General features: G+C 39.7%; 1 protein-coding gene across 1 annotated transcript in view; it reads left to right on the forward strand.

The window, feature by feature from the left end:
• Positions 1–1,680: 1,680 nt before the first annotated feature.
• Positions 1,681–24,366, forward strand: part of galnt18a (UDP-N-acetyl-alpha-D-galactosamine:polypeptide N-acetylgalactosaminyltransferase 18a) — a gene marked incomplete at its 5' end in the record, with an annotated part of 41,240 nt that continues 18,554 nt past the window's right edge. The window contains 8 exons of the mRNA XM_083561774.1: positions 1,681–1,702; positions 2,659–2,845; positions 6,879–7,045; positions 13,211–13,394; positions 14,990–15,187; positions 15,273–15,387; positions 23,681–23,866; positions 23,959–24,096. Of these exons, the coding sequence (XP_083417900.1) occupies positions 1,681–1,702; positions 2,659–2,845; positions 6,879–7,045; positions 13,211–13,394; positions 14,990–15,187; positions 15,273–15,387; positions 23,681–23,866; positions 23,959–24,096 (1,197 nt within the window). The remainder of the gene's footprint in view (positions 1,703–2,658; positions 2,846–6,878; positions 7,046–13,210; positions 13,395–14,989; positions 15,188–15,272; positions 15,388–23,680; positions 23,867–23,958; positions 24,097–24,366) is intronic.

Here is a 24,366-nt window from a genome sequence, read left to right on the forward strand (position 1 = left end):
TGTGCTGTAGCTATTTCTGTTCCACGCAGACCTGTCCAGTTAAAGGTGCAAGAGTTGAGTTTGATTTCTTGATGACGCCCTCAACGTGTACCCAAGTGTGTAAAGAGGTCAACTGCTTGATGAAGCGTTGGTAGATGGATTTTAAACAGGTATGGTGAGATGCTGGAGGAACCACCTTCATAGAATGTATTAATAGCTGCAAAATTTTAAAATTTAAATAAAAAGTTATTTAAATTGACTTTTAAAATGATTCGTTCATCTCCACAATTAATTCAATTTAATTGAAACTTTATTCATATAGCACATAACAACTAGCAGGTACCAGACAAAGTGCAAAATGCAATGTGCACATAATAGTAATATGAATAAATATGTCTTTAGTTTAGCTTTAAAGATTCCCTTTCAGAGGTAAGATCAGGAGGGAGGGAATTCCAAAGCCACTGGGAACGCACGTTCGCCCCTGGATTTAGATCTTGTTCTAGGCACTTCAAACAAACATAAAATGTTCCTCCAACAAACGAAAACATCTGTTCATCAGTTCTGCAACAGCAGGAGTTCTGTAACACTTGTGTTAACCCTACAGTTTAATAATGCGATAGGATTAATACTGTGTGGTTTGATTTCTCATAAACCAATTTAGCAACTAATCCCAATTTTTTATCTAAACTCTACATTTAAATACTCTCTTAAAACCTGACCCACCACAAGTTCTTCCTTTTTTTCACTGTTAAAGATGCCCCAGGATTTCAGTGGTGTCCTGCCTGAATCAATCCACCTCTTAATCCCATCATCATCACGCCACAGTGATAGAAACCATCAGTATTTTAGAGAAGTGCAGTAAAACAGAGCGCTGCATCACACACAGGATCTCATACAGTGAGAACGAATGTCATCACTAAAGCAGGAAACCCAGTGAACACAATTCAACACTTCTCCTTTCACTGGAGCCACAACTGCACCTCCACATACATCATCTCTAACAGGAGCATCGATTTAAACCTCACAAAACATCACAATTTTTTCCGTTTTTTTCTGCGCATTACACAGAATTTTTCCTGGGGACATGTAACAAAAGCAAATGGTGTGTTTTTGTGCAAATTCCACATGAACAAAAAAAACGCAAAAGTATAAATGGTACAATAAATAGTGAAACAACTGTTTGGGCCGAACTTTTCCTCAAAATGTCCAGCTTTTCTTGAAAAGTCCATCTTGTAAATATCTTTGAAAAGCGGCCAAAATAGTTTATTTTCCTCAGTCAGCCATTGTGAAAAAAACAGCTATTAAATCCACACAAATATATTTGAGCGCAAAAAAATTTATTGATTTGATTTGTCAATCGAATACTACCGTTTCTTCTACTTTGCGACATGTAAATTCTGTGATTGAACTTACTATTACGATTTTGTAATTTGTTAACTGAAGAATAATTTTGGAAAAAATTTGAACTTTACTTATTTGTACTTTACTGTACAATTTAATTTGTATTTTGAGAAATTAAACCTCACAAATCAACTGTTTTTGACTTTTTACTAACAAAAATATCAGGTCAAATACTCAAATACTCAAATACTCAAGTACCCAAATACTCAAATATTCAAGTACTGTTCAAATCAGATACTTAAAGACTTTTACTCAAGTCCTATTGGACGTTTAATTTCTAATAGAATAAGTTTTGGACCAATGAATTTGTACTTTTACTCAGGTATGATTCTTTACACCTCTGGGTAACACCTGGAAACATTTATTTGATGGTATTCCCTGCAAATTAGTGAGGAAGCACATGTTGAAAAATTTACTCTGGTGAAGTAATAAAGTGAAACTTTTACCTCCTATAGAAAGTGGATTTGTTCACAAATCAGTTAGCAAATAGCACACACAGTTGATTAGGTGCGAAAAAACATTCATTTTCGATCTTTTTCAATCTAATGGAATTAAAACCACTGGATTATATACGGCATACAAACCAAAAAACCCTCTACTGCATATACACAGAAGCACCGAGGGCCAGCCGATGACGAACTCCAGACGAACCGGTTTCAGCGAAACTCTGTTGATTGTTAGCGGCTTTTGACTCTGGCTGCTCGTTTTGCTGTGAGATAATCACGCTGAAGACCAGCGCTGTCTCCGTCCCTGCAGAATTCAGCGCTGATTGCGGAGGCGGAGGCGAAAATTACAGCCTCATTTACCCAATTATGATTCAGTGTAGTTGTGTTAAAGAACATCTCAATGAAAAGGGCCACTTTTTTCCCTTTCTTTCCGAGAGCTGAGGAGACAGAAATGAATACATAGCTGAGCATCTTGAACATCCAGACTCCAGAGAATAGCCGTTTTTTCCCCGGGGGAATTTTGTTTAGTCGGACCGCTGCTCTTACTGAAAACAAAGGAAATGTTCTCGGTTGTTTCACATGTTCATGTAGAGAGCAGTCAGTAATGATAAATGAGGCAGTTGAACCATAAATCTTGGCACCTCTGTCAGCAGTGGGGTTTGTGTACGACACTCTCATTGGCTTTTTGTGATTTGAAAATAAAAAAATTTGACAAAAAAGTGTCTGAACTGAATAAAGTCGTCCTGACACTAATAATGCATTAAAAAAAAAAGGGTTTTGTGTTCAAACCTTCTCACCAAACACCCTCTGATTTTGTTTGTCCCATGTTTAGAGAGGCCTCCGAAGGACAGAGATGATGCAGATCTCTCAGACTCTCCTCTTTTCTCACGTTGGGGCCGTGACCTGGGGCCCGAGAGCCGCCGCGTCGCTCTGCGCAAGTTTCAGTATTACGGATACAATGCCTACCTCAGTGACCGTCTCTCACTGGACCGAGCCATCCCTGACCTCAGACCAGACGGGTGAGCCCCAGAGTCCCAGAGCGAGTCCCCTGACCATCTCTCTCTCTCTTTCTCTCTCTCTCTCTCTCTCTCTCTCTTTCTCTCTCTCTCTCTCTCTCTCTCTCTCTCTTTCTCTATCTGTCTGTCCTTCTGTCTGTCTGTCTGTATGTGTCTGTATGTCTTTCTGTCTGTCTATTTTTATCTTCAATTTCATCTATCTATCTATCTATCTATCTATCTATCTATCTATCTATCTATCTATCTATCTATCTATCTATCTATCTATCTGTCTGTCTGTCTGTCTGTCTGTCTGTCTGTCTGTCTGTCTGTCTGTCTGTCTGTCTTTTTTTCTTCAATTTCATCTATCTATCTATCTATCTATCTATCTATCTATCTATCTATCTGTCTGTCTGTCTGTCTGTCTGTCTGTCTGTCTGTCTGTCTGTCTGTCTGTCTGTCTGTCTGTCTGTCTGTCTATCTATCTATCTATCTATCTATCTATCTATCTATCTATCTATCTATCTATTTCCTTTCTTCTCTCTTTTTCTTTCTGTCAGTTTAAAAAACGTTCATGATTGTACACATACAAAGTTGCAAAGCCGTCAGGTAGAAAAAAATGAAAACAAAATCATCCAAAAATGTTATTGAAAATAATAAAAATAAAAAAGCTAATTGTCAATAAATAAAATAAGATGAGATAAATAATAACAATTGCAAAACTGCATTCTCTCTCTCCCTCTTTCTCTCTTGCTCTCTCTCTCTCTTTCTCTCTCTCACACACACACACACACACACACACACACACACACACACACACACACACACACACACACACACACACACACACACTTCTCCTCCATAACACTCTGTCTCTCTTAGTCACTTTTTCATCATCTCATTTATCTGACTTATAGATGATCTTCTCCCACACTGCGCTCAGAGCAGCTTAAACGTCCTGCTCTGGAGAACTCTGAAAAACGCCGCTTGCTATCAGCTGGAAGTAAACCCAGGACTGTTTGGTTCTCCGAGCTCCTGCAGCTCTGCTTCTTCTCTTCACTTCACTTCATAACTTTCTGCTTTTCTTCAACGTGTTTTGGACACCCCTGCGTTGTCGCGAATCTCGCAGGACCTGTCGAGTCTGAATAATTTATAGCTGTTACTGAAGAGCACGCTTCCGGGTGAATCTTTGAATAATGAGCCGTAGATTTACATGGACGAGAGGAAAAAAGGCGTAAAAAAGATCTGAGAGGGAAAAAATATACATATTGGCAATTTTGTAGTGTTCAAGAAAAAAAGGAGCAGTTAAGGAACGCTTTTTCTAAAAACATGTTTTGGGTGAAATGGCAAAAAAAAAATCTACTCAGCTGATTAAATAGATTTACATTTAAGCACAAATACTATATTGAATTTATTTTTGACATTTTCCTAGAATTGCTACTGAAACTTCAATAAAACCATCAAGTAGTCATTAATATTCATAAAGCAGATCGCTGGAGCTCATAAATATTCATAAGTCAGCTTATACTAGATCTCATAGCGTCGTGTTCGAGCGAGTCAGGAGGATGTAGCTTTTTCACAGACTTGGCACGATGTGCCTGCTTCATCCTAACACCATACCTGATGGTTCCACATCAACAGCCTGAAGATCCATGAAGTTACTGAGCAACTCAAGAACTTGGATTGGATATGGGCTGTAATTAATATCAAAAGTCTGCTACAATGCTGAGGATCGCAGGTTCCATGAACAGTTACTGGTTAAGACATTTTACTTTGGATCTGAAGGTTGTGAGTTCAAGTTCCACACCAAGATGTCACTCCTGGGCCCCTGAGCAAGGCCCTTAACTCCATAGCTGCTGTATGACTGAGATTAATTGTAAATCGGGAATAAAGGCATCTGCCAAATGACGTAAATGTAATGCAAATCCAAATCGAGGTCAAGAATCGTAAACGCAGTTAATACGAGCTTGGGTCAGGCGATGGGCACATAACAAGACCAGGGCAAAACAGGGACATGAAAAAGAAACAAGAACCAGGGGTCTGATCTTCATACATCACTAACTACATCTGAGATGAAACGACAAAAATCATCTAATCGTTGTAGTTATGTTCTGGCGAGTTCTTTGGTTTTTTGAACACACATGAAAATGTGATTAGTATAGCAGGGTTGAGTTTTTCAAGATAATTGCGTGTTAATGCATTGATTAAAAAGGTTAAATATACCATTACTTCAAAGGTATGATGGCCATCGCTGCGATTAGCTAGTTAGCTCTGCAGTGGCCAATGAGTTTTTACTGCTTTTGAGTTATTGCTTGGAGGTTTGAAGGATTTGGAACCGTATTAAAATGCCAGGGAACACGTTGAAATCCGCAAAACCAAGCAGAGGGTTGGTGAAGAGTTGCTGACAAATGAAGTATTTACAATCTGAAATATGATCAATGATCTACGTTGCACACTATTTCCGATTTAATATCCAATCAAATATCCACTAACCTGGGAGTGAACGGGGAATTTTCTTGGTGGTCTTCTCTTAAGAGGAAATGTCCATTCTGCAGCCATAATCTAGAAGAATATGGTGCAGGATGGGACGGGATGGAGAAGGTTGGAAAGCACATAGCAAGAGACGTTGATGGATTCCCGACTGATATGGCATATCCAAGTTGTTCAAGAATCCCACAAACCCAAATATCTCATTCACAAAATATACGACGGCTAGAAATGAGTCAAATTTTTACATTTTAACAAATTTATTTGTAAAAAAAAAAATTTTATTCTGAATTATTTTATCAATGGTTTTTCAGTTTTCAGTTTTTAACCCCCCCCCCCCCCCCCCCAAAATAAACACAACATACGCCGACCCTGATACCAGCAATTCCGAGAAGCTTCCGAAGTTTTACAGGGTTAAATGACGAAAGAACTCTTAACAATAGCAGCACCTTCCTGAGTCTTGTGAGTCTGATGTCATTTCAGAAAAGAAAACCAGAGCCTGTATTTTCATCAATAACCAAGGATTTGAAGAAAAGCGAGCGCTCTGAACCATTCTGATCCAACGTTCTGTCCTTGTTATCTCAAGGCTACTGTGAAGAACATGCACTCGCCTACTTTACAGATGTGGCACAAAATTTGCACTCAAAATCTTGTCTTTTCTCACTAAAAAATTAACATTGAACATAGAAAACATAAATGTTTCACTTTACACTTTTTTTTACTCAAATTAGTCAGAACTTCACCTTTTACCAGATTCTTTTAAAACATGAGTATCTGCACTTCTACTGAGTGAAGGATGTGTTTACTTTTGCCACCTCTAAAATTAAACAGTTGGAGAAACATTTTGCAACTAATGAGGTTAATTGGCAACAGGTCAATAAACTGACTGGGTATAAATAGTGTATTTTAGAGATGCAGAGCCTCTCAGAAGTAAAGATGGGCGTGGCTTCACCAATCCGTGAAAAACTGTATCTACAAACTGTGGAACAATTTCATAATATTGTTCCTCAACATAAAATAGCAAAACAATTGAATATCTTATCATTTACAGAACATAATATCATCAGGGAAAAAAATCTGGAGAAATCTCAATGTATCCAGGGGACAAGAACGAAAATCAGTATTTGATGGCCGTGATCTTGGGGCCCTCAGGCGTTTAAAACAGTTATGATTCTGAAATGGAAATCACTGCATGGGCTCATTAACACCTCCAGAAATCATTGTCTGTAAACACAGTGTGTCACGTCATCCACAAATGCAGGTTAAAGCTCTATCATGCAAAGAAGAAGGCATGCGTGAGCATGATCCAGAAACGCCGCCATCTTCTCCGGGCCAAAGCTCATTTATAATGTACTGTGGTAGAGTTAAAAACTATATATATATATATATATATATATATATATATATATATATATATATATAGATATAGAGAGAGAGAGAGAGAGAGAGAGAGAGAGAGAGAGAGAGAGAGAGAGAGAGAGAGAGTGTCTATGGTTTTGTGTTTTCTTGGTAAAATGTTGATTATCTTCACTCTTTCTTTCTTCATTTTTATTTCATTTTTGTTCATCAGGTGCAGAAACATCTCCTACCCTGGCAGCTTGCCTCAGGTCAGCGTTGTCTTCATCTTCGTGGACGAGGCTCTGTCGGTGATCCTGCGCTCCGTCCACTCGGCAATGCACCGGACGCCCTCGCACCTGCTGAGGGAAATCATCCTGGTGGATGACAGCAGCAGCAACGGTGCATATATTACACACACACACACACACACACACACACACACACACACACACACACACACATTACTATGCTGTAGGGAAGCGTGTTTGTCTGACAGGTGTTATAATAACAACCATCACAAGGACGTGTGCGGTTCCTTCTGCAGCGGTGTGTGTTTTATCAGCATGAGGAACGAATCAAGATGGAAGCGTGTTCGCAGCCACCGTTCGCTCTGCACACCGATTCCACGTACACCGATTCCAGCTTTGCATTCCTCTGTGTTCTGTTCGGATGCTGTGGATTTGCATAACAGGATTGATTCATCGCAAACCTCTCGACTTCTCACATGTACAGCGGGGCTTCCAAAATGTTTTTTTTTAGTTCAACATTCATGATGAACAAACAAACAAACAAATAAATAAATATTAATCAGGTGGATTCGGCATTAGCTTTGTGTGCTGCACCTCCGTCGCCGGAGCCGGTCGGGACGTTACGCTCGTGTCTGCTGTGTATCACAATAATATTATCTCACAGTGACTTATTCCACTATCCACATGAAAACTGTGTGCTTCTGCTTACACTGATACACTCCAATCACAACAGGGATAGATGGATAGATGGATAGATAGATAGATAGATAGATAGATAGATAGATAGATAGATAGATAGATAGATAGATAGATAGATAGATAGATAGATAGATAGATAGACAGACAGACAGACAGACAGACAGACAGACAGACAGACAGACAGACAGACAGACAGACAGACAGACAGACAGACAGACAGACTTTCAAAGGTACAGACGTCAATAACAACACTATTTATTTTTAGCTTAGACTATACAAGACAATAAGAGACAATGAAGCTGGTTGTGAGTCTCTTTCTTCTTTAGTTTTACCAACATCTCCTTGGTCTTGGCCACGTGGAGGAGCAGGTGTTTTTTCAAAAAGAATTGTTTATCAGGTCCCTGTACTCCTCCTCCTGTCCATCCCAGACGAACCTGTCCACCACAGAGACCTCTCAACATTCATATTCCTTTAATTTACTATTAATCTAAATATTTAAATATTTTAAATAAAGGATAGAAATAGTATTAACATTTTTTAAAAAGGAACGTTATTCAATAAAAAAAAACAAAGCTACATGATTGACATCCCAATGTGGAATATTTACACCAAATTCAAACAAATCTAGCGTGTAGTTTGTGTAGCGCCAGTGTGTGAATCTAAACTGATGAGAAATCAGGATCTGATCCATGATCCAATCTATGTTCTCTGCTGCCTTTCAAGTTTTCCAGATGAACTTGGAACGAGTCTACAAGAGTTTAATTTTCTCATCAATCTGTCAGCGAGATGAAAAATGAGGAGAGCCAGCATGTGTGTGTGTGTGTGTGTGTGTGTGTGTGTGTGTGTGTGTGTGTGTGTGTGTGTGTGTGTGTGTTACTGATGCAATAATTAGAAATCTGATTAAATTCTAATTATTGTACAAAACGTTACATTCAGACCCCCAGCACCCCAGCAGGACATTTGAGGGCTTTAGGTCTTCAGTATGGGTGTAGATGTGGCTGTGGATCCTTTGACATTGAGGGATAGATTCTCAATTGTATAGGATATCACTGGAGGCAGTGGCATAAAGTTTTATTTTCACTAGAACTAGGAGATCCAAACCTGTTCCAGCAGGAGGATGCCTCTGTGCACAAAGATAGTTTCATGAAGATATGCTTTACATGGGTTTAAAGCTGTAGAAGATCTCCTGCTATAGAGCTCTATAGAGTGTGTGTGTGTGTGTGTGTGTGTGTGTGTGTGTGTGTGTGTGTGTGTGTGTGTGTGTGTGTGTGTGTGTGTGTGTGCGTTTAAAGATTACGATGATCGTTTGATGCCTTTCAGAAGTACAAAATTATGATTGAGGTTGAAGTGTTGAAAAACTGAGCCGCTGTACCATCGTGCTGTTTCGCAGCTGGCTGTGTTCTAGGATTTGTTGCCATGGCAACAAATAATTGGCCGTGATTGGACAGCAGGTGTTCATATACACTTTGGAGACACTTAACCGTTATGGTAGATCTGATAAAAAACATGTATTAAACGCTGGAGCTGATCCTTCGTGAGGATGCCGGAGTGTAACCAATACAGGGAGAATACAGGAAATATCAATTAAAAGCTTTTAATATAAATTTCCTCTAAATATGTTATTTTTCCTATAATATATATTTATTAAAGATATCAAGTGATAATTTTTATCTGATTATAGTAACATTCAACATTATGTCTGATTTAAACCTTAAAATGGAGATTCCTTATATGCTATATGGACAAAAGTATTGGGACACCAGACTTTTCCAGCCATATGTGATTATTTTCAAAACTGTTACTACAAAGTTGGAGGTAGACAATTGGATCAGGCAGGAACATGAGTTTTTCCCTTCACTTTAACAGGCAAACCCAAACCTTTTCCAGCAGGACATTTGTGCAAAAAGCCAGCTCCATGAAGATATTCATTGCATGGGTTGGAAGATGTGGAAGATCACCTGCTATAGATCTCCAACCCTATTGAACAAGATGAACAAAATCCTCACAAAATCTAGTGGAACTTCGACCCAGATGAGTGGAGGTCACAGGAAATGGAGACACAATGTGAAATGGGATGCTCAAAAAGAAGCACATACCAATCTTATGATCAGGTGTCTACAAACATTTGGCTGAAGTGTATATTCTCAGCGATCACTTTGAGTACTGAAAGAATTTTGCTAACAGTAAATTACAAGCTTCTCCTCGTCTCGTCTGCTTTTTTTATGACTCAGGGTTGACCGCGATATCGTACTTGTTGCTAAACGAATGCTTCTGAATCTTCATGCCACTGTGCTTCAGGATAATAGGCAGCCATCTAATAAAGAAAGATGAGCAGTGCAGCGAGCAGACGGGAGCTGAACCGTTACTGTCCTTCACCCAGAGACCTATACACGGAGTCACAGACAGGAGACAGGAGTCCCGGCTGTGAGTGATGTGGCCTTTATTGCAGTAAACACTGCTCTTGTGCACTGAGGGGAAGCGACTGGGAATAAAATTAAAATGTAATAAACGTGTTCAGACAGGTTCCTGAGGTTCCTGTTACTGTGATAGCACACAGACAAAACTTAAGTGATGTGAATAGAAGAACCGGGCAGATTTGTGGGACTGAAGCAGCTAGATGATGATGATTTGTGTTTTTCTGGACTCAACCTTTGAGACTGTATGGAGTTCATTAACTTCAGTTCAGCTGGACACTTTATATAATCTAATTCAACCTGGCCAATTCGCTGGCGCACGAAATAACGTCCTGATTTCTGCTGCAGTCATGTGATCAAAACAGCCTCTTTTTTTTTTTCATTAAATTTGAAAATTAGACTTTTTTTTTTTTAAGTTTTCCATTTAATTTAACTTATTTCTAAAGCACTAAAAAGGTTATAAAGTGGAAATCTATACTTTCAGTGCCTTTAGGCCTCATTATTACTAATGAGTGAGAAAAAACTCCTTGAGATGGCATGCAGGAGAAACCTTCAAAAGAAACATCCTCATCTGGGTGACACCGAATGTCCATTAATTACAGTTCCATTATTGTTGAGGTGCTGTTCAGTGATTGGTGCTGAAATGCAGAAGTGTTCATGCAAACTGTGGTCCTGAGCCAACTGTAGCTGTCTGTTGATATTAATTACAGTCCAAATCCATTGTCAATGTTCTTGAGTGGCTCAGTAGGTTCATGGATCTTTAAGCTGTTCGTGTATAACTATTCTCAGCTACAAAAAGAGTGGTCTCCATTTCAAGGTGTCAGGATGAATCTGAAGAGAAGAACGGGGACAGGAACACTGGCTATATATATATATATATATATATATATATATATATATATATATATATATATATATATATATATATATATATATATATATATATATATATATATATATATTATATATATAGCCAGATTATATAGATTATATATCTGTTTACTTCAATACATTTGAGTGTGTAATAGGTCACTCTTGATGAAGATGGTCCTCTCTACACTAAAGTGAAAACAAAAGCGTTGAATGAGAAGCCAGGGCGATAAAAGAGCATCATGTAACCCTACAGTCCTGGTGAGAGTGTGTGTGAATTATGAGTTCTCTCGCTGTGTGTGTGTGTGTGTGTGTGTGTGTGTGTGTGTGTGTGTGTGTGTGTGTGTGTGTGTGTGTGTAACTATAGAAACCTCACTCCTTATAAAGGTCTGATGCACAGGAGAATGGAACGCTGACCTGCATCCATTATTCACACAGAAATCTCATCTATCACACACTTTTACTTTTCATACTCAAGTCCATTCAGAAGCGAAAGCCTTTAATCCACTGAGGAGTACATGATTTTTTTTGTCTGTTCTTCTACATTATATGCATGGAAAAACGTTTTTTGGACACCTGACTATATATATATATATATATATACAGTATATATAACATTTTACAAAATCGAAAAGAAGCGAAATATAAATCAAATCAATGTTTGGTGTGACCACACTTTGTACTGGGATTTTGTAGGATCAGAATCAGGTGTATGATGAACCTAATTGCAACAAGCAGGTGCTAATAATCAGCAATTTAATATGTAGTTTGAAACGCAGTCATGATCTGAAGCAGAATCAGCTGTGTAGAAGCTTCAATCTCGGTAGAAGACTGTAGAAAGGACATCAATTATAATCGCACACTCTGGTGCTCATGGTAGTTTTTCTCTCTCTCTCTCTCTCTCTCTCTCTCTCTCTCTCTCTCTCTCTCTCACTCTCTCTCTCTCTCTCTCTCTCTCTCTCTCTCTCTCTCTCTCTCTCTCTCTCTCTCTGGTGTTTTGTATTGTTTATGATTTATAATCACACTCTTGATATCACCCAAATGAGGATGGGTTCCCCTTTTAAGTCTGGTTCCTCTCACAGTCACAGTCGCCCCAGGCTGCTCATCAGAGATAAAAAATACATCATTCACTTATATTACAATTTTACGTTCTCTAATTTTTACGTTAGAACAGAAATCAAGCTATTTTGAGGAAGCACAAAGAAACGGGCGATGATGAGGAGTATAGATGCAGTGGACGACCAAGGAAACTTAATGCAGTGGATAAATAACATACCATGCTTACTTCCCTTATCAACATTAAAAGATGTCCAGAGTGTCAAAGAACTGATAGAAACCAGTGAGACCCGGGTACAGAGAGGTCTGGCCAGAAGTGGTCTTTATGGAGGAATTGCATCCAAAAATCCATACGTTCGACACAGAAACAAGACTAATCGACTTAACTATGGTAGCAGTTGCTCTGGACTGATGAGTCATAAATCTGAAATATTTGGCTGTAGGATTTGGATGGAGAGTTTTACAATAACGAGTGTCTGCAGGCAACAGTGAAGCATGGTGGAGGTTCTTGGTTTTTGCAAGTTTGGACCTGCATTTCTGCAAACGGAGCTGGAGATTTGGTCAGGATTAATGCTGAGATATCCAGGCAGATATTTCTCCATAATGCAATACTATCAGCAAAGCGTCTGATCAATCCCACATTTATTCTGCAGCAGACAATGAACCCGAACATACAGCCAATGTCATTAATTTCATTAGTTTCTGAGATTATTGTTGTATGTAGCATCAGGGTTCTAGACAAACGTTGTTTCATTTCACTGTGTACTGCATCAGCAGATACCTGACTTTTCATCTGTATGTGGTTCTTCTCCAAACTTTTACCAAAAAGTTGGATGTACACAGTTGTATAGGATTTCTTTGGATGTAGGAGCATGGAATTTTTCTTTCACAGAAACTAGGAGACCCAAACTTGTTCCAGCGTGAGAAACACCAGCTCCATGAAGATATGCTTTCCATGGGTTGGAGTGGAAGATCTCTAAAAATCGAGTAGAACATCTTCCCAGAAGATGAGTAGTGAAGATTATTAGATAGATAGATAGATAGATAGATAGATAGATAGATAGATAGATAGATAGATAGATAGATAGATGGATGGATGGATGGATGGATGGATGGATGGATGGATGGATGGATGGATGGATGGATGGATGGATGGATGGATGGATGGATGGATGGATGGATGGATGGATGGATGGATGGATGGATGGATGGATGGATGGATGGATGGATGATTATGTCTCATTTCTTTCTCTGTCTTTCTCGCTCTCTTTTTGCAGCCGAACTGAGGGAAAACCTGCAGAGGTTCGTGGAGGAAACGAACCAGCGGCGTCCCGACTTCATTAAGATGGTGCGCCACAGCAGGCAGGAGGGTCTGATCCGCGCCCGTGTGAGCGGCTGGAGGGCGGCCAGTGCACCCGTCGTGGCTCTGTTCGATGCTCATGTGGAGTTTAATGTAGGATGGTGAGTGGATCGAAGATATTGTGTAGGGTTCAGAAGGCTGGTTGCACCCTGGGTGTAATTCACACGCAAGCTGACAGCTTATCATTCCAGCGGAGTCTCATGCGAGGGTGTTCTCGGGAACAGGCGGCGGCTCAGCAGGTCGTCGTGAAGCTTTCAGTTTGTAAATAAATCGTGTGAGCTGAGGAGCAAATTTCTGTTTGCGCACACGGTGTAATTTGATTTTCTGTCTAATCGTGTTAAGGCAACAGTTTTGGGTGTGATACTGGAACAAGATGCACAAAAAGACGCAACAAGACCTTGTACATAATCATTAGTTTCATTGTCATTAAAAAAAAAAATAATTAAATGAGATTATGTTTAATTATAGATCATCAGTGCTCTTTGCTTTTAGTCACGCTCAATTATAGTTGTTTTTATGCCCAAGAATGAAGTCAATGTGTATCGTTGCTGCTCCACAGTTCAAGACTCTTCACTTCGGCTTACGACCTGTGCATTCGTTTCATATGTTCTTATCATCGCCGTGTGGTTTCCATCGTCGCCCTCTGCCCTCACAAAAACACTGCAGGTGATAGATTTTGGATTTGACACCATGGAATGGTCCTCAACGTTCTTGGATTGGCTATGGATTCCTGTCTAGGACTAATCACTTACTAAAGATAAGCGACAACGACGAAACCACACATTAGGGTGTAACAGGAACTAAAGAGGGTTCCAATGCATAATCAAACACTATACGGACAAAAGCATTGGAACACCTGAGCTTTCCTGCAATATGTGTTTCTTCTCCAAACTGTTCCCACAAAGTTGGTGGCGCTCAATTGTAAAGGGCGTCTTAGGATGTATGAGCATGTCATTTTCCCTACAATTAAACTAGGAGGTCCAAACCTGTTCCAGCAGGACATTCGTGCTCAATACAAGCTCCATGAAGATATGCTTATTGATTTGATGCTGTGGAAGATCTCACCAGGCTTCACACATCTCCACAAAACCTAGTGGAACATCTTCCCAGAAGAGTAAAGGTTCTTATGACGCAAATTTGAATCTGTATTACGTAGTTTCTTGTGTTTTTGTTCCGTTATTGTAACTCGTTTCTATGGTTTCTTGTTTTGGTGTTTGAGTTACGTGAGTGTTTTGAACCGTTCCTCAATTTCTTGTTATGATTTATACTTGTGTTATTTCGATACTTGGTATTTAACCCATGACCCAAATTATGAGTTGGTGATTATAGTGGATTACATGTCATGAAAAGGCTGCTACGTTCATACAGTTACAGTCCTGCATCTTCAACTTCTATAGAAATCATGAAGGACCCCAAAAAAAAAAACCTTGCCTACACACTAACTGCTATTTGATGTTGATTTTAAGATACAGTATGTGTCCATAATTAGAAATTAATTAGTAATTCATTTAACTTTTATTGTCCCTATGCAAAGTACATGTACAGGGCCAATGAAATAAATAAATATGGGTGGAGTATATAGTAATAATGAAATAATAAACATAAGTTATGGATGGTGCAAAAATGCATAGTGGAGGAAAAGGTGCATTACAGACAAAAAGTGACAGTGGGTGGTCCTGGGTGTGTTTTTCTACAGGGCCGAACCCATCTTACACAGAATCCAGGAGGACCGGCGGCGTGTGATATCCCCTTCTTTCGACAACATTAAATTCGACACGTTTGAGATAGAGGAGTATCCTCTATCAGCGCACGGATTCGATTGGGAGCTCTGGTGTCGCTACCTGAACCCACCCAGGAGCTGGTGGAGTCAGAAGAACCACACAGCACCCATCAGGTACCACAGAGAAAATGCGAGTAGTATGTCTGTCACGCGGTAGATGGCGTTAATCTAGAACTCAGTTTGTTCTAACATCTTGAAGGAGTCCTGCTCTGATTGGCTGCTTCGTGGTGGAGAGGCGGTACTTTGAGGAGATCGGATTGCTGGATGAAGGCATGGAGGTGTACGGAGGAGAGAACGTGGAGCTGGGAATCAGGGTGAGACGTTTCTCTATGTATTGAATGCACACATTATACTGTATTACACACCATACGTTACACCAACTCTTGGATTCTCCGCTCTGATTGGTCCCGAGGTTTTAATTCATTTCAAATGCTTGTCGAACTTCAAATTCGAATCTGAAGTATGTAAGGTTTCTACAGTAGCAGCTCACACGCAGGAATTTCAATGGCAGTTGCTAATAATAATAAACTAGTTCAAAAAAGGTTTTTTTGTTAGGACACGTTTAACATTTAAGGAAGGAGTCTCCAGTGTCGGTGTTTTTTGTAAAACCTTGTCAGACACAATAATACCTATTGCAAGGAACTTCCATAACATTAAAGGTAACTATAACTTGATAAAAAATAAATCTGTATCAGATTTATATCAATTGATCAGCTTCTTCACACCATCCATGTTCAAATTATTCACCTTTTATCGGTTCACGTTTATGTGATCGTGTTTTTTCTTCCACATGTAAATATAGTGTATTATATTTCTTCCTAAATCGAATGGCTTTCATTTTCCGTGGCCGTTTTTCAGCTCTGGGAGGGGACACGTCATCCTAAACCATGCAGGAGTAGAGCTCTGTTAAATATCTCCAACATCTACAGCACTTTTATAGAGCAATGTGCGATTGCAGGCGAACTCGCTCCAACCTTTAGCTCTCACATTGAGCATCACTGATCGGTCCTGCTGACCCTATAATTACCAGACACATTCTGAATAGAATGTACCACACACACACACACACACACACACACACACACACACACACACATACACACACACACATAGTTCTGCACAAAGAAACAGCCATCTGGTCGCTGCAGGCTGCTGCTTTCAGTTTTGCAGAACCACTGAGCGCTGTCTGTTAATGAGGCGTGATAAAATCGCATTACTTCCAGCTGTTAATGTACGGGTTAGCCCAAACCCCCAAACCCCCAAACCCCCCAAACCCACGAACATTTGTGTTGTTCAAAAATCAGTGCAAACATTTGGACGATTTTTCTATTCAAAGGAGAAACGGTTTAAACTGTTCCATATAGAAGGCAGGAATCATGCAGGGAAAGTTCCGTGTATTCAGAGTTGAGTTGCGCCGCTGCTTAAATGGGGGTCAGATTATCTGTGTAAGGAAATCAGGGTTTTTTTGTGGAGTATGTAATCATGCTCTTCTGTGAAAACTGTTAGTGATACACAATTAAATTGAATTTATACACACCATTTTACGAACGAGTTACATTCCGACCGAGCGTTCGTACCATGAATTTGTTCGTAAGTTTTTACTGTGTTCATTGTTGACTACGCATATCTTCTAATGATGTAAGAGCTATAAATACTATTAAATAAACAATAAAATATACTAAAACAAATCAAAATAATTAAAATAATGTATACGCTAATTTGTATTAAGTAATAAAAAAAATTATACGAATTAATAAAAATGAAATTTACTTTTTACGGTCAACCACTAGCTAGCGGTGGATCTCCCCTGTTTTTATTTATTTATTTTTTTTAAGTTAATGTTAGTAAAGTGGGGAGTCTGTATTATTAATAAAATATGCATTATCACCAAAAGAAATGTATCCATAATTATTGTCATCATTATTATTGTTGTTGTTGTTTAGAGTAAAAAATATGACTTTTTTTTATATTATTTTTATCATTATAATTGTTGTTAAAAGTGAAAAGATTACTATTTTATTAATCATTTTTATTATTTTTATTATTGTTGCGAGTAAAAAATCGGACTTTTTAATATTATTTTTATCATTATTTTACTTGTTGAAAGTGAAAATATTAATATTTTTAATATTATTTCTATCATCATTATTATTGTTTTTGCGTGTAAAAATATAACTTTTTAAAATAATTTTTATCATTTAATTTCATCTTCTCCCGCTTATCCGTAATTCGGGTCGCGGGGGCAGCAGTCTAAGCAGATTCCCCAGACACTTCTCCGTGTCCAGGGATCGGGCTCTCAAGGCCCCCGCCTTCGACTGCTGCCCAATCCTCACAGCACCGTCCCTTACGGTCCCTCCTGCAGGTGGTGAGGCGGCCCCACGTCGCTCCGACGTCATGGTCCTTGATTTATTTTTCTCGTAAGGGTCCCCTGGAGCATAGAGGGTTAAGGGCCTTGCTCAAGGGCCCAAGAGTGGCAGCTTGGCGATACCGGGGCTTGAACCCCCGACCTTCTGATCGGTAACCCAGCGTCTTAACCGCTGGAGCCAATTAATAAAAAAAAAAATGAAACAATAATACAATAATAATAATAATAATAATAAATCCAGATTATTATAGTTTTTCATTAATTTATGTGATGAATTTTATTACCTAATGAATGTTAATGCTCTGTAGACTAATTAAATGACTATAACCAATTAAAATGCAAAATTCGATTTATAACAAATAGTCAGCAGCCTGACTAATTATTAAGAACTATTAAAATCCAGATGAGAGTTAGTGGCTTGTAATCAGCAGCACAGACTCTCTGATGAATAATTATCAGGGTGGGTCCTTTTGTGTGGGGAAAATAATTTAAATTAATATAATTAATAAAGTTTATCCAGAGCAACTGTTTCATTTATACATCTGAGGAGTTGAGAGTTCAGGGCCTTGCTTAAGGGCCCAGAAGTGACAGTTTAGTGGTGTTGGGATTTGAACTTCTGACCTTCTGAATAAAAATCTGACATCGTGACCACTGCGCTCCATGAAGGTTTATTTAATTAATTAAAAATGTTGGATATTATTTCGTTATTCATGATGGATGGATAGATGGATGGATGGAAGAACAGATGGATGGAGAAACAGATGGATAGGTGGATAAGTAGAAGAGATGGATGGTTGTAGTTGAATATAGAGTACATATTGGATGGATGGATGGATGGATGGATGGATGGATGGATGGATGGATGACAGATGGATAGGTGGATAAGTGAATGGATGAATAAATTAATAAATATGAATGGATGTGAAAATTGATGGATAGTTAAATGATGAATGACTTATGTATGAATGGATGGATTATCAATAGATGATGGAAGAGGGTGGCCAAATGGATGGATAGATGGATGAATGGATGGATGGAGGGAGGGAGGGATAGATGGATGGGTTATCAGTGCATATCTGGATAGTTGGAATGTTGATGGATGGATGGATTGATGGATGGATGGTTAAATGTTGGATTATTTATTTAGGAATGGATGGATTATTAATAGATGGCTGGTTGGATAATAAATGGACCGAGGATGGAGGGATGAATGGATGGATGGATGGATAGATGGATGGATGAAATGTTTATTGGTGGCTGTATGGATCATACATGGATGGATTTTATGCAAACATCTGAAAAGGAAAAAGGGACTGAGTGCAATTTTGTAAATCTTACTGTGTGTGTGTGTGTGTGTGTGTGTGTGTGTGTGTGTGTGTGTGTGTGTGTGTGTGTGTGTGTGTGTGTGTGTGTGGAGGGATTTACCACAGTCAGAGGATAATGGCTCTTGGCAGCGCAGCTTCCCTCTGCTTCTGCTGTCTTCATCCTAAAGCTCTTCAGTTAAAGGCTGCATTGGAACCGTACGCATCGCTAAGCCCCGGTTTCTCTCTCGATTAGCCGATTAGCGCTAATGCACAGAGACTCTCACTCTTTCTTCTTTCACTCCCCATTCACCTGAAATACCATCAGGGAAATAAATCTCTTATTGACACTCAAACCTCAAATCAAGGTCAGATCCACACCTAAGAACATCCCATTCCTCTTTTTCCTATTCCTATAGGAACCACTCTTCCAGGAAGATGTTCCACTAGATTTGTGGAGATTCTTCCAGTCACAATGGTGTTAGTGAAGTCAGGTACTGATGTAGGTGATGTGAGGAGGTTTGGGGTGCAGTTTGCATTAATAATGAACCCCAAAGTTGTTAAATAGTGTTTGGAGCTCTTTAGCACTTCCACTCCAACCCATGGAAATCACATCTTCATGGGTTTCCGAGTTCAAGCGAAGTGAAAATGTCATACTCCAGCATCCAAAGACATCATAGAAAAGACTTTACAAGTGGGTATTTTTTCTGGGTTCTGAGATCACAGGAAATAGTTGTGGTTATGAGCAGAGATCTTCATCTAATAGATGTAATTGATTAGGAGACCATGACTCGACCGAGCGTATGATCACGACTGCTCTTTTGGAACTAGATAAAGAAAGCAAAGCCGCCCTCGAGCTCGTCGTTCTGCTCTGCTTCAGCGAATTATCTCAGTGTTTAAACAGCGTTAGAACAGGGACGTTTCTGCCGGCTGGTGGAGAAACCGGAGATCGTTCATCCACGGATCATCAGCGCTGTTATTAATAATGATGCAAATGAACCATTCTGCTGGTGAATCAGAGTGCTGAACATCTGTCTCTTCCCTGTTTGCTTTTTTCACATAGTGAACGTTGTTTTCAGGGGAATGTGGTTTCTCGCTGTCACTCTTAGTTCTCCTGAGGAAACACAAAGCTTTGTGCTGACTGCAGCTACGACAGAGAACCGAGTGATGCACAGAAACACGGCTCACACAGCTTCTTCTTATTAATATTATTATTATTATTATTATTATTATTATTATTGTTATTATTATTATTATTATTATTATAGCTGTCATTATTCTTTTCTATTTGACGCTCGGGCAGTGTCTGTCATAAAATTATAAAAATAATAATATAAATATATATATAATACTGCTTCATTTACAACTTGCTTAATTACTGTAGAATCCCTTAAAAAAGACAGATGGATAATCCATCTGTCTTTTTTTTAGGTATTCTACAGTAATTAAGCAAGTTGTAAATAAAGCAGTATTATATTTATATATAATTATCCATCATGGATGGATGGATTGAGATATGGATGGATGGATGGATGGATGGATGGTTGGTTGGATGGTTGAATGGATGGATGGATGGATGGATGGATGGATGGATGGATGGATGGATGGACTGATGAATAGACAAAGGGATAGATGAACTGATGGATAGACAGACAGATGGATGGATGGATGGATGGATGGATGGATGGATGGATGGATGGATGGATGGATAGATAGATAGATAGATAGATAGATAGATAGATAGATAGATAGATAGATAGATAGATAGATAGATAGATAGATAGATAGATAGATAGATAGATAGATAGATAGATAGATGAACTAATGAATAGACAAAAGGGTAGATGAACTGATGGATAGACAGATGGATGGATGGATGGATGGATGGATGGATGGATGGATGGATGGTTGGTTGGTTGGATGGATGGATGGATGGATGGATGGATGGATGGATGGATGGATGGATGAGTGGATGAATATACTGATGAATAGACAAAAAGATAGATGAACTGATGGATAGACAGACAGATGGATGGATGGATGGATGGATGGATGGATGGATGGATGGATGGATGGATGGATGGATGGATGGATGGTTGGTTGGATGGTTGAATGGATGGATGGATGGATGGATGGATGGATGGATGGATGGACTGATGAATAGACAAAGGGATAGATGAACTGATGAATAGACAGACAGATGGATGGATGGATGGATGGATGGATGGATGGATGGATAGATAGATAGATAGATAGATAGATAGATAGATAGATAGATAGATAGATAGATAGATAGATAGATAGATAGATAGATAGATAGATAGATAGATAGATAGATAGATAGATAGATGAACTAATGAATAGACAAAAGGGTAGATGAACTGATGGATAGACAGATGGATGGATGGATGGTTGGATGGATGGATGGATGGATGGATGGATGGTTGGTTGGATGGATGGATGGATGGATGGATGGATGGATGGATGGATGGATGGATGGATGAGTGGATGAATATACTGATGAATAGACAAAAAGATAGATGAACTGATGGATAGACAGACAGATGGATGGATGGATGGATGGATGGATGGATGGATGGATGGATGGATGGATGGATGGATGGATAGATAGATAGATAGATAGATAGATAGATAGATAGATAGATAGATAGATAGATAGATAGATAGATAGATAGATGAATGAACTAATGAATAGACAAAAGGGTAGATGAACTGATGGATAGACAGATGGATGGATGGATGGATGGATGGATGGATGGATGGATGGATGGATGGATGGATGGATGGATGGAATGCACAAAATAGTTATAAGAGCATTAGTAAAGAATGTGTAAAATTAGGAGAGAGAAAGAAAATGAAAATGAGAAACATGAAGAAAGAGAATAATGTGACTGTGTGTGTGTGTGTGTGTGTGTGTGTGTGTGTGTGTGTGTGTGTGTGTGTGTGTGTGTGTGTGTGAGAGAGAGAGAGAGAGAGAGAGAGAGAGAGAGAGAGAGAGAGAGAGAGAGAGAGAGAGAGAGAGTTTGAAAGAAACATGAATGTAGGTGGTGACACTCAGCAGGAGTGCAGTGGGTGGATGGAAAGGAATAGGTGCACAGATACACACACACACACACACACAGCAGATCTTCCTGACCTGTAGCACTTTTGTACTATAGATCAGTCAGCTAGACCCAAATTCAGCATATTTTTGTGCAAACATGCTGCAATTTCTGAACCCCACATTGCATTCAGCTATGCTCACACACACACACACACACACACACACACACACACACACACACACACACACACACACACCAAGACACTTCAAAACACTTCAAAACACACACCGATACACTCCAGCACACACCAGCAACACAAACAAACTTTAACACACACATACACACACACACACACACTAACACACTCCAGCACACTCCAACACACACCAACACACTCCAGCACACACCAGTAACACAAACAAACTTTAACACACACACACATACACACACACACACACAAACACACTCCAGCACACTCCAACACACACCAACACACTCCAGCACACACCAGCAACACCAACAAACTTTAACACACACATACACACACACACACACACACACACACACACTAACACACTCCAGCACACTCCAGAATGCTAACACAGTGTATGGGTGGGGAACGAGTCGTGGACAGACAGAAGTGATTTCCTTTCGTAGCGTCCTCATTATTCCTGATGCTGTAACGCGCTCATACCCTGAGCTCAGAGGCTTCGAGGCTTTAATCTGCTCTGTGCAGCTTAATAAACTGTGATAAATGGCCACCATGGGGATCTTTTCCTTTTTTTATTTTAACATGACATTTAGAGCAATTGGCACCTTCAGATCTTTAGTGAGATGGAAATCTGCGCTGAGTTAATGCCAAAAGGACGACCTTACAATGTTCCGGATTACCATCAAACCTGATTTATATTTGCCTCACTGACGGATTTAAAACTCTTTTGAACGAACGCCAGATTTTCTGTTTTTAAAAAAATAAATCCATATCATGACAAGGATGTGGGATGCAGAGGATCAGCCATGATACAGCACCCCTGGAGTACAGAGGGTTAAGGGCCTTGCTCAAGGGCCCAAGTCATCAGTAAAGCTGTAGTAAGTCAAATAATGGCACCATACCACTGTGGTGAGCAGAAGACCATATCAGGTTCCACTCCTGTCAACCAAGAACAGGATTCTGAGTCATCATCTGACACACATAGGGACAAATTGGGCAGTTGAAGATCTTCAGATCTTTTGAGTCATTGTTATCAAGCATTTAGGCAAAATATACAACCAGACGATCATGTAGTGGCGGCGTGATGCGTCAGATCATGCAGATACAGGTTGATATCTCCATATCAATCATCAGATTAAAGAAAAAGGCTGATCTCTGGGGTGGTTGTTGGGGACAGATTGACTGGTTTGAGATCTTTTCATAAACTGCTGATCTCCAGGGATTTTTATACACAGCAGTCCCTAGAGTTTTCGCGTCATGGTGCAAAAAATAAAAAACATTCAGGTAGAAACGTCTTGTTGGGGCCAGACAGCTGGTTCAAGTTGACAGGAAAGCTGAAGAAACTTCGATAATGACTCCATACAACCGTGGTGAGCTGAAAAGCATCTCGAAATGTACAACATGGAGACGTATAGCAGAAGACCATTTGGGTTTCATTCCTGTCAACCAAGAACAGGATTCTGTTGAAATGTTGGACACAGAATGGAACACATTTGGGTAGATCTTCAGACGTGCAGATTGAGAACGATTGTGATATTTTAGAAATTATTCTCATGGAAAATAAAATCAGTTTTAGAAACTGTGTGTGTGTGTGTGTGTGTGTGTGTGTGTGTGTGTGTGTGTGTGTGTGTGTGTGTGTGTGTGTGTGTGTGTGTATTTTCTAAGGTGTGGTTGTGCGGGGGTAGCGTGGAGGTCCTCCCCTGCTCCAGAATAGCTCATATCGAACGGGCCCACAAGCCGTACACAGACGACTTGGCAGCTCACGTGCGCCGGAACGCCTTCCGAGTGGCCGAAGTGTGGATGGATGAATTCAAGAACCACGTGTACATGGCCTGGAACGTTCCACTGCAGGTGAAACAACCCAGCAAACAGTAGAAGATCTTCATATTGAAAGCTGTGGTCATGACCAAATTTCCTCTGTTTGTGTGTGTGTGTGTGTGTAGGACTCAGGGATCGATATTGGAGATATCAGTGAGAGGAAGCTCCTGAGGGCGAAGCTGCATTGTCGGCCCTTTCGCTGGTTCCTGAAAAACATTTACACTGAGATGCGAACGTACGCTGACACCATCGCTTACGGTGAGGTGAGAAACACACACCTTCATGTTTCTGAACATCGGGAGATCTTTCTAATGGAACGCTGGAGATTAAAAGTGAAAGAAATATCTCGAACAGAATAAGCAGTGGTCAGTGGTCGAAAGAGGACCCCCGCTTAAAAGTAGTGAGCATGCACAATTAAAGCAAACACTGAGTTCAATGCTCTGAAATGCAATGCTCTGAAAGCTGATCAGGTTAAACAGAGTGAAGAGCTGAAAAGCTGGAGCTTGAAGCAACAGCTAAATCCCACCATGCTG

The sequence above is a fragment of the Silurus aristotelis genome, assembly GCF_946808225.1.
Source record: "Silurus aristotelis genome assembly, chromosome: 14".
Lineage (NCBI taxonomy): Eukaryota > Metazoa > Chordata > Actinopteri > Siluriformes > Siluridae > Silurus > Silurus aristotelis.